General features: G+C 36.6%; 1 protein-coding gene across 1 annotated transcript; it reads right to left on the reverse strand.

The window, feature by feature from the left end:
- Window positions 1–1,254: 1,254 nt before the first annotated feature.
- Window positions 1,255–3,191, reverse strand: LOC141326086 (uncharacterized). Its single transcript, XM_073834784.1, has one exon. It carries the CDS (start codon window positions 2,419–2,421, stop codon window positions 1,255–1,257), a length of 1,167 nt encoding a protein of 388 aa, XP_073690885.1. The 5' UTR covers window positions 2,422–3,191.
- Window positions 3,192–12,658: the final 9,467 nt, after the last annotated feature.

Consider the following 12,658-nt stretch of genomic DNA (forward strand, 5'->3'; position numbering starts at 1 on the left):
GCCCTGGAAGCTTCTATGTCTCCCTCAGTTTCCAGCCTCCAGGGGGCCAATCCCCCTCCCTGGTAGATTGTTATGGTGCGAGACGCGCCTTCCAGGAGGGGGGAGTTATGTCACGTTTATAGACTGATTTTGCCTTGTTTTTCCCGTCTTTGTTTCTGTTTGGTCATGTTTAGTTTTTTATTTCCTGCTGCACCTGAGTTTAATTATCCTGTGTATATAAGTTCTGCTTGTCCCTTCCTTTTTGACCGGTGTTGGATGTATGTTCCCCTCCTTACCTGTCTAGATTACCATTTGTGGATTTTATTTAAAAAACTTTAGTTTAATTCTAAACACTATGAAGTTTAAAGTGATATAAGACTAAAAAAGGCTTAAAGTACTGTTTATAAATTTTAAAGTGATGAGTTGTAAAATGGCTGGTAGGTAACAGAAAATAGATTTAATGGGTTGATGAGAAGCTATTTGTGCATGGATAGAGGCGGGGTATGAAAATGTGTTATTGCTGAATACATCTATTTAATCATTAAAAAAAAATACTATCTTTAATATTTAATTAACAAGAAAATGAATGAAGGCCCACTGCTTAGGATTGTTTATTGTAGCAAATATATATGAATGTAAACAGTACGTATATCTACTCTACATACAGGCCACTGGAAGCACAACAAAGAATGAACTGCAGATTTAAAAAAGACCTGCACAAAACTAGAATATTTCCATGCTTCTCCTGATTAAGTCCATAAACATATTACAACATTAAATTGAGATTAACCAAACAATACACTAAAATACACTTAAAATCAATGGGAACAAGTCATTTTGTTCAGTTTATTGTTGCTTTTCCCAGGAAGGTAAAAGTTTGACTAATATTTTGATTAAAAGAAATCAACACACGGAATTCAGTGACATTACTCTTCATAGTCACAATTTGAGGGAATCTACTGTAATCACTCAATATTTGAAACTACAATAAAGCAAATGGTCTGGTATGGCCACAGAAGTACAAAAACAAAAAGGTGAAGGATGCATGCAGGTGATCAGATGTAGCCCACATTCAGCTCCAGTGAGAACAGCCTTGATTTCACACAGCTTTTTTCTCAGTACACTCTTGAACAAAGAACACAGATAAAGTCTTACATTTGCATGATTGTTCTGTAAATGTGATGAAAAACAATGTTTTAGTACTTTGACTACAATTGAATGTATTTCAAAATGAATGAGCAGATGATTCTAGAAATTGCTTCTTTTTCTAAACCTCTAAACCTCTGCTTCTTTTTCTAAACCTTCTTGCATTGAAGAAAACGGCAGTTTCTTTCCAGAATGAGTTTGCGAATGACGTTTAATGCTGCTTAGACATGTGAAACTCTTCTCACACTGAACACACTTGTACGGTTTCTCTCCAGTGTGAACTCTCATGTGAATCTTAAGGTTTACTTTAACATTGAAACTCTTTCCACACTGTTCACAGGTGTAAGGTTTCTCTCCAGTGTGAATGCCCAAGTGAACCCTGAGGTTTCCTTCTCTTGAACAACTCTTTCCACAGTGATGACACATGAAAGGCTTTTCTCCCACGTGAGTTACTACATGAGTCTTAAGATGTTCCCTCTCTGTGAAACTCTTTTTGCACTGATGACATTTAAAACTCTTCTTTCTTGAGTGAACCTTCATGTGATTAATAAGGTTTGCGCAGTGTCTGAAACTCTTCCCACATTGATCACATTTAAATGGACTCTCTCCAGTGTGACATCTTATGTGAGCCTTGAGGTTTCCTTTATACGTGAAACTCTTTCCACACTGAGGGCAGATGAAGGGCTTCTCTCCAGTATGAATTCTCATGTGGATATTAAGTTGACTTTTCAGAGTAAAACTCTTTCCACATTGATCACATTGGAATGGATTCTCTCCAGTGTGATATCTTAGGTGAGTCTTAAGTTTTCTATTACATGTGAAACTCTTCCCACACTGTTGGCAGATGAAAGGCTTCTCTCCAGTGTGAACTCTCATGTGGACAATAAGATTTTTTTTCTGCGTAAAACTCTTTTCACACTGAGGGCAGTCAAAAGGCTTCTCTCCAGTGTGAGTTTTCATGTGGACATCAAGGTATTTTTTCTTTGTAAAACTCTTTCCACACTGAGGGCATATTAACGGCTTCTTTTCAATGTGAACTTTCATGTGAGTCTTAAGATCTCCATTTCGTGAGAAACTCTTCCCACACTGTTGGCAGCTGTAAGGTCTCTCTCCAGTCTGAATTCTCATGTTAGAATTAAGATTTGTACTTTGTGTTTTTATATTTTTTTCTGGTGAGGAAGTTTTTTTATTCTGTGAGCAACTAATTGATTTTTCTTCAGTTTTGAAATCATGTTTCTCATTTTGATCTTTCTCTTCTGTTTCATTGAGTTCTTGACTCTCCTCTTTCAGTGCCATCAGGTCTGAGGTGAAATAAGAAAAATGTAAGTTAACAGCAGTTTAATGGCACAAAGCAACATCAAAACATTTAGACTTGTGCTGTCAATTAATTAAAAACTAACTATTTGACAATAAACAATTTCACATTGAATCTCCAAATTAATGTGGAAAAACAAAGATTGAACATTTATAGTCATAATTAAAAAACGTTATTTGTAACATATATATTGTTGTGCTTTTATCACAACTACCATATAATTATAAAAAAAACACCAGATCCTCTAAAAAAAATGCAAAATCTGCCATGTTTATCTTCACGCTAGAGAATTTAAAAGCAGCATTCAAGTAAGAAATATTTTCTAATCAAACCCACAAAAGAAAGAAAGTAATTTCATATTTAAAATACAAAATATGAGTAACTATTCAATTAGCAACCTGCACTGCTAGTCAGGACTCCCAGGAGGAAATCAGAAAGCCAAGCATTATGGAAATACAAATACAAAATCATGTAACATCATAGTCCAATGGAATTGCAACTAAACTTGTCTCTCCGATCAACTTTAAGACACAATCTAATCTTGAAAAAGCATCTTGAAGTAAGCCATTTTCTTTCTTTGAAAACAGTGCTGTCATCACTGTTTTTGTTGTTAATTTACAACATATAGTATGTTTAAGCAACTCTTAAAGAAGAAGAGTGCTGTTTTCCTGAATATTAGCACGATTGCAAATGTGATGCTGACTTTATTCAATTCAAAAGACTGAGACTTCTTGAGAAAAAGTGGCATAACAGGTCCTCTTTAACTCCGATCACAGCACAGATATTGAGCTTATTAAAGTTGCATTAATATTGTAGTGCTATTGGATCTCTCAGAAACCAAAACTTTTCCTTAAAGCAACACTACGTAACTTTTCCCTCAACGCTCCCTCTACAGGTTGGAAGCGGAATTGTCCATTACTGCTGTCGTAAACTATTAAGCCTACCGTTGCGTCACATTCACGTTGTTTGGAGGCTATCCAGGACCGGCTTTGGAAATAACGATGTCCAGTTACAAGGCAGAGTGTGTTGTATGACTTTATGAAAGTATGAAAACCTTTTGTGAAGCCTGCCGTAAAGCAAGTCGAATTTGTAATCTCATTTGAACTACAAAACCGCGACCCGTCGACCCAAACGTACATAGTGCTGTTATGGCTGATAGAGGGTCGCAAAGCGAATACGAAAGTGCTGTTTCACCCTGTTATGAGTTGATGAACCACTGACATGAGTTCGGAAACATTATTTCAAGGTAAAAACAACTCTTTAGTGTTGACAATTCCGCTTCCAACCTGTAGAGGGAGCGTTAAGGGTAGGGCTGGGTATCGAGTTCGATACTTTTTAAGCACCGACTGAATTGTCTCGATACTATCGAGTATCAAAAAAATCATTTTCTTTCGGTACCAAATTTCGATACCCAAGGATATAATCTTGTCAATGTCAGTGAGCTAGAAAACGTGCGGTATCTTTAACGTGCCCGGATCAAATGCTGGTGATTAGCTGCGGCGAGGCTGCCTTGAAAATCAATAGTTTATGGCGGTTACGCCCACTCGCCCAGAGCTTGTCAAATGTGAGGCTGTAATGTACACTATACTTTAAAGCATAGCATAAATTTAACGCAAACGATGTATAAGCGGTCAAAAGTATTGCTACATTATGCCAATATTGACGGCAACAGCATGCGATGCAATATTTGTAAAAAGGTTATGCGTCCAAGACTGGCAACACGTCAAATATGAGAAAACACCAGACACATTCTGGCGCCTCAGTCTCAATATAGTCTCAGTATAGGTACAACGCGACATACATTCACATCAAACGATAACTCAGCGGCAGAGCTGCACTCATACAGGGGCGTAATTTTCACTGGGGACACGCTTTTCAAAATCCTGTGTGTGTCCTCCCACTTTCAAAAGGTTTTGTTAAAGTAATCTCTTGTATTGTAGAATGCACGCTCATCACCGCCGAGTTTCGCGGGATCGTTGAAACGAAACCAAAAGTAACGCGTACACGCATTTAGAGAACGACTCCCCAATGCGCGCAAATTAGGCTACATAAAATATTGAAGCTGTTATTAGTATGTTGGCTAATAAATTGTGTAGTTGTCTATTAATAGCTCTGTATCATGCTTGAAGATTCGGTCTCTGTTTGCACTTTGAATTTTGAAAGAGTATAGCCTATTTTGATTATAGCTGTATTTATTGTCTACACGACTAAAGGCGCGGTCACACTAGACTTTGAGCATGCGAAATTCCTTCGGATGCTGCTGCAACGGTCGTGATATTACGTCATGCTCGGCTGCGTCTTTTTAAAAGTTAAATTCAGCACATGATACTAATAATACATTTTAAATGTAAAAACATACAATCTACTACATTTTACCGCAGTGCTGCAGTTTAAAATGTTTATATGTGAGGTTATTTTCATTCAGCTAGAGGTCATGCTGTGACGTGTCGATCTCCTGTTGGTCCCACAGAGTCATGTGACGCGAATTCGTTGGTCAGAGTTCACCAAGCTTGAACTTTCAAACGCAGCGAAATGCGAAAATGTTTCGCACGAGCTTGCGTTTCCGGTCTAACTCATTCGCATGCGTATGAATGGAAGTCAATGGAACGAAAAGTGCAGTGTGACCGCACCTTAAGAAAGAACTGTCATTTATTTTTTGTTATTTATAATATATTTTGTCATTTATTTAGATTTTAATCTAAATGCAGTGGTTTTGCCTCTAATTTAAATGGCTGTACCTAAATAATAAACATATTGTTCATGTACTCATATTATCATTCATTCTTGTCCCTTGCTTAAGGTGTAAACTAAATATATTAAAAAGGCTTTCAGAATCAGCCCATTTGCTTGTAAAACATTGGCAAACAAAATCGACCATGAAGAATCAATATCGGTGCTACATGCTAATTTTTCTGAAGAAGAACTGTTGAGTAATTTCAGGTGATCTTAAAAGGTTAGTTCACCAAAAGATGAAAATTCTGTCATTAATAACTCACCCTAATGTTGTTCCAAACCCATGAGACCTTTGTTTATCTTCAGAACACAAATGAAGATCATTTGGATTTAATCAAAGAGCTTTCTGATCCTCATATATTTACTGGATATGCATTTTCAATGCCCAGAAAGGAACCAAAAACATAGTCAAAATAAGTCAATGTGAATACTTCTGTGTGCAAAGTAAACAAAATTAACTTTATTCAAAGATTTATCCATGGGAGGATCAGAAAGCTCTTGGATTAAATCCAAAATATCTTCATTTGTAGATAATGACAGAATTCAAATTTTTGGGTGAACTAAACCTTTAAGCAGCAGTGAGCCACACAAATACTTAAATCTGATTGAGTTAAAACTGTTTGAACTTTATTATAAAAACATTCACTGATATATTGTGTTAACTACACTTTGTTCATTTTGTGCTTTTGTTCCTTTGTTTATTGGTCTTAGAGATAAGCCTGATGTGAAAGTGTCACAAACATCCTGAAAAGTAATCTTGTTAAAATACATTTCTTAAAATAAAATTATAGAAAAAAAGTATTGTTCGGAACCGGTATCGAATTCAGGGTATCGGTATCGAACATTTTGGAATGATACCCAGCCCTATCCGCACGTGTACGGAAGATGATAAGCATTAACGATGTTCCGTACAGGCTTACGATGGTGTTCCGTACAGTGTGCGCATCTTGATTTCAATGACAAAAATGAACATTTAACGGATCAACAGTGTGCCATTTATTTGTTTTTACTGAAGAAAACAACATTTAAATTAATAAGGAAGGTGAGTACCCTTTTATTTGTTTAAAAGTCAAGTTATTTGCTACTTAAATAAGCTAGATGACCACGCGAGCTAGGCCTGATCGTGTCGCAATATTATGGCATATGGGTTAAGAACCATGTGAAACGTTAGTAAATAGCATTAAGTTAACATACCATGTGTTTCTGAAGATAAACAAGGACAAACAATTTGAACTGATTTAAAATATTTAATGATTAACCAATTTGAAAACTTTAACACACATAAAGGAACAGGATACAGGTGTGTGTGTGTGTGTGTGTGTGTTTGTTTACAACTATTTACATTAAACACAAAACTGAGAATAGTATAACTGCAAATAACATTGATTTTCAGTGTGCACTATGTACATTTGTGTGTGTGTGTGTGTGTGTGTGTGTGTGTGTCCCCACAAGGATAGGAATACCAGTAGATTTTGACCTTGTGGAGACATTTCTCAGGTGAGTGTTTTATGTTGACAGACAACATTTATGGCACAGCCAGTCGGTGTCTGGCACTTCCTCCACTTCTGCACACACCAAGTGGAACCACAATTGGCACAGATCACACTGGAGCCATTCATCAATGGCCTCATCTTCTGAGCCAGGTGGGACCACTCTACGGCAGACAGCACAGTGTTCTCCATCTCCCGTCTGAGAAGGAGGTGCCTGCCTCTTTTGACGTTTGGCCTCCTGGGCTTGCCTCTTTTCCTCCTTCTTTTTTGCCATCTCTTCCTTGCACTTTCTTTTGTTTTCTTCCTTCTCTTTTCCTTCAGTTTCTTTTTCTACCAGTAGGTTGAAATACTCGTCGCTGGTGATGACACGGGCTGGCAATGCGACGCCTCACCTTTTCTTTCCACTCCAGGGCTGGACTCATGAGGACATTAGGCAGACTCTCGGGTATTACGCCTGCTGCCACCAGGTAATTTTTGGGAGCCACCCGGTTACAGGTGGGACAAGGTGTTTGAGTTGTGCTTAATCTGTCATCAGGTTGAGTGCTGGACGTGAAGGTGAGAGTGGCGTGAGCACTGGATGGTGTGGGTGAATGAGTGATGGATGTTGTGGTGGCAGAGCTGGTTGGTGTGGCAGATGGTGTGGCAGGAGCGATGGATGGTGTGTCTGACGGAGTGGTGGGATGCTGGATGGTGTGGCATAATTTCCATCTGCAGATGGAAGCACTCTTTCCACCTAATAAAATAAAATGTATGTAAAACTCATTAACACACTTGGAAAGAAATGTAAGTAACTTAGAGGATGAATTGTCAAAATACCTGGGTTGTGTCCACAGCAGCCCTGGAGAGAGGAAAGATGCCAGCCTTGCGAAACCCAGCCTTAATGTTTTGGGCTGTGACTGCAGTGGGGTAGACATGTTTGAGGAGTGGTGACCCATCCTGGAAGCCATAGTGGAGAAAGCAGTCTTCAGTGGGTTGAAGACTGCAATGTCGAGGGGCTGCAGAATATGTGTTGTGTGGGAAGGTAGGCAGTGAATTTCAATTTGGTTTTCCCTGCAGAACATGATTAGGTCTTTTGAAATGTGTGTCTCGTGTTGGTCCATGATTAAAATTAGTGGTCTCTCCTCAGGAGCATATTTAATGAAATGGCTGAGCCATTTTAAAAAGAGCTCCGAGTCCATGTAACCCTTATCCTTGACACCATAGGGGGCGCTGAGGGTTGGTTAGGGTGAGGGTTGTGGACATAGGATGAGGGTTGTGGACATATTTATTTTTTTATAGTCCTGGAGAGTAGTGTGGGGAATGCTGTATTTTTTTGCAGTTGCCCTTAAACTTGCCCCTGCCTTCACTTCCTCAACTGCCTCATTTGATTTCTCCTTTGAATATTGTTTTTTCTTTCCTGATATCTTTCTTTTCCTTTTGCTTTACTGACTTTCCTTTAAATTAACATTATTTGTGTCAATTGTGTGAAATTGTTTTTCAAATTGTTATATTATGAATTATGAAATTGTATGTCTTATATGAACTCTTATTAAATAACTTTTCTGAATAACCTATCATTGCTTCTGACTTTATGATAAATTAAATAACTGAAAAGTTGCCAATAAAATAATGTTACGTTACAATTCAGTTTTATTTCATGTTTAATTTGTTAAAGAATGACAATTTAAAATGTTAAAACATTAAATTCATGTAACATTAAATTAATGCCAACTTTTTTCTTTTTAAATTAACATGAATGCTAACTGGCAAACCGCGTCTGCTGACTGTCTCAGACGGAGAGTTGCGCCAAGTGGTCATCGCCCACATTTGACGTTTAAATATTCCCATTTCAAAGCATTAACAATTTGTGATAACTTAAAATTCATTTTATAAAGACTGTAATACGGTGAGATCCATAAATTTAACGGAAATGCACATTTTTGCTGCTCTAGTTGTCTCCCCTCCCAAGTGCCAGTTTCACGTTTAGCTAGACCGGCATCCATTTTCAAGCGCAGTGGGTGGACCTAACAAACTTACCGAAATCTCTCTGGAACAAATGGTGGGAGTGTCTCTGTCGTGATCGGGGGTGAAAGAGGGAGAAATGAAGATGACACAGATATATAGTTTATGTATGACCCGGAAGTATTTATTCAGCGATCGGCAGTAAAAGGTAATCTGTACGGAACATCGTTTGTGCACGGAACATGGATAGTCTACATTAGCTGCTGTGCTAATCAGCAGATACAATCAAACGCGAGTTCAACAACTCACCAATATCACCCAATTGTTGGTTTAGGAGACAGACCAGATAAATGTTATTATTTCATCATTTTTGGTGTCTTTGAAATCAAATTTGAACAAGTTAAACACCGTTAATCACTCGCTACTTTTCCGCTTCCACCGTTATTTTCAAATGATGCACGCTGCAGTTGCAGGCGCGCTACATTCGGATTTCTTAAAGGGGGCCGCATCAGGACTATACCGTATATAGATGTTCGTGTTTCTGTGAAGTCACATGTAATACATTTGAACTCATTTGAACATTATGAAATATCATATTTATTATCTTTGCCTTACTTTAATATTATGAATTTCAATAAATACATATTATTTGTTTACATTTGTGTATATTCATATAGGCTGTAATTGTGTGTGTTAAATGCAATATAATATACATAACTATGTTTTCGGGGTGAATAAAGACCTTACATGATGAGCCATTATGTTTTTATTAACTTAGAATTATCAGTTTATATCTACACACACCGTGGGTCTCCTCACATGGAAGCGCCGTTATGTTTCTACAGTAGCCCTAAACGGACAAACTGCTCTACAGATCGCGTTTTCAGCACTGTTGATCTAGAGAAAAAAAAAACTGACACAATGATAAACAAGTAAAGTAATCTACACAATAACAACGTTTTATTGAATTATCAAGTAAATATAATTCCCTAATTTACGTTTTAAAATAAACTTCATTATTCTTTGCTGTCTAAAACGACGGCATCTTAAACCTGTGTTGGCCACTGTAGCTTCAGTAAAGGGAGGATTGAGCGGTGGACGGAGTCGTTGGTTGCAATTCAACCTCACCGCTAGATGCCGCAAAAAATCTACACACTGCACCTTTAAGTTACCTCAGTCAGGCATCGTATGGCTGTCACACTCCAACCATGCATGCATCCTGCAGCAGCGTGTTAGAATAATATTGCTTTGTTTTTGTTTTTTATTGAATAATGGTTTTCATTACCAGTATAATATGCATTGAAATATAAATTAAAAATTAAAATAAAAAAATATGTAATTTCATGTACTCTTGGGGGCCCCAAGCAGCCGCTTAGTTTGCTTATGCCTTGGGCTTATGCCTCTGTGTGGAGGTTTTTCAAACAGTTTGAAATTCAGGGTTTTCACTTCATATCATTCAGATCAGAAGTAACTAGTAACTAGCAACTTGTGTACTTTTTCCATTGGATGCTCTTTTACTCTTACTCAAGTAACTATTAAGTCTCTGGCGTGGTGTGGTGTATTGTGTTGTGTTTGGTGGGGGTGTGACACAGTCATTGACAAAAGAGGTGTAAGCTTCTATTCTCTCCAGTCAAATGAACAGTAATGGTTTATAGGAAACCCACCCTTCAGATAGTTGAAATAGTTGAATTAATCCCTGTTTACAACTGCTATAAACATATATAGTTGATGTATTTGTTAAAAAGCAAACACATAAGCAAATAAAATAATAAAGAGCATGCATTTCCTTAAAATTATGACTCATAATTATAAACTCACAGAACTGAAGCTAAACGACCCTTGTGTTGAAACTTTTTATAAACTGATCATGATTTTAGTGCTGTTACTAAAATGTTTAGATTTTAGTGTGTGTTTAATAGTTATAATGGGGACTAAAACTTGCTGGAGCAAACATATCAAAATAGGGGAACAATTTTAAATATGAATATGTTAGCCTTACATTTATCTATAAACTACCTGTCTCTCATTGTCCCTATCTTTGGTCTTCACAGCTGTCCTTGTGTTATCTTCTCTGTGTTTTTTTCTCTGCATCAGTTTCCATCTACCCACAAGGTATGTAATCAATCAGTGTTTGCCAGTTTGTGGATTATGTATTATTATCTGTATAATTGTATCTGTCTCACACAAAATTATACATTTTGTTGTTAATTTTTATTAATCTCTTGCTAATCTAATTAAGATTGTATATGATTAGCTGGATTTGGGATAACCAACAAGTTTTGATCTTGATCTTTATTTATTTTTTATGTTTGGCTTAACACTTTGGTAATTCTTCACTGTAAAAAACAACCTATAGAATCTACTCAATAAAATGGGGTAAACTGATGTAACAATTTGCACTGTTTGTTTGGGTAGATTCTATCCTATATATCTGAGTAAAGAATACCTGAATTGATTAGCTAAGACAAACAAAAAAAAGTAGGTAAAGTCTACACAGCAAAAAGCCCAGTATTAAATGAACTCTCCCAATAGTTTGAGTCCATACTCAAGAGTATTAAAATGAACACTGAAGCAGTGTTAGAGTTTTTGAGGTAATTAAGTGATTCATTGAGTGATTATTGACCATTATTAAAGACCTGATGTTAAAAAGCAGAATCACCAAAAGGAGAAAATCTAATTTTGTAAGTCACCATTATAGTGGTCAGTGTTAGCATTAATTTAGCTCTTTACCAATAACTTCTTAACATTAGGTTTTGTTTGGGTGTTATAATTGAGTTATAACTGGTCAGACAATCCAGAAGAAGTTAGATTATATGGTGTTGAACATGCTTTGACAAAGTCATAATGTAGTGACCTGAATAACTGAGTTATATTTTATGCTATTAATTACACTGGATTAATCAGACAGGTGTTATTGAAGCTTATTTTAACAAAAAAGTATAAACATTTTTTAGATATAGACACACAGACATCACCAATCAGCATGAGAATCACAACCATGGTGACCATCAAAAATGTATGTTGTAGCCAATCAAAACTCATCCGTGTCTCCCATCATGCATTGCGGCATGAATAAATTATGAGCTGATGATTTCCGTGATGTTTAGAGTTTATCTGTTTCTGAATATGCTGTTTGTCACCATTGTTGAGATTCATATGCTGATTCCTGATGTCTGTGTGTGCCTAAAAGGGCAACTCTTAGAAGTTTTTGATCAGAGGAGCTTGTAAAAAGGCCAATCAAAAAATAAAATATTTATTTTTAACTTTATTATTTTTAGCTGCTGTGACATCCCAAAGCAGTTATAATAAATAAAGGATATAGAACTAAAAGACAGCTCTAAACGCTTTCAGTGGCTCAAATTAAGCTTATTTTAAAGCAGAATTATCACCACTGCATGAGTTTTGCTCTTTAGCTTGTCGGGCTAGTTTAACTAAACAGCTAAACTTAATGCTAAAAAGCTACAGGTCAAGAGCCCAACTAATGCTAACACAGACCACTATAATGGTGACATAAAATTGTGGTGTCTTCAATCATTTTCAATCACCACTCAATGAATCACTTAATTACCTGATTAGCTTTGACACTGCTTCAGTGTTGATTTTAACACTCTGAGTATGGACTCAAATAAACTCCCGGGAGAGTTCATTTAATACTGCGCTTTTTGCTGTGTAGACTTTACCTACTTTTTTTTTGTTTTTCTTAGCTGATAAATTCAGGTATTCTTTACTCAGATATATAGGATAGAATCTACCCAAACAAACTGTGTAAATTGTTTCCTGAGTTTACCCCATTTTATTGAGTAGATTCTTAAATTCAGGTATTCTTTACTCAGATATATAGGATAGAATATACCCAAACAAACTGAGTGCAAATTGTTACATCAGTTTACCCCATTTTATTGAGTAGATTCTTAAATTCAGGTACTCTTTACTCAGATATATAGGATAGAATCTACCCAAACAAACTGATTGCAAATTGTTACATCAGTTTACCCCATTTTATTGAGTAGATTCTATAGGTTGTTTTTACAGTGTTCTTTGCTCTTGACTTCCT

Source organism: Garra rufa, chromosome 2 (assembly GCF_049309525.1).
Source record: "Garra rufa chromosome 2, GarRuf1.0, whole genome shotgun sequence".
Classification (NCBI taxonomy): domain Eukaryota; kingdom Metazoa; phylum Chordata; class Actinopteri; order Cypriniformes; family Cyprinidae; genus Garra; species Garra rufa.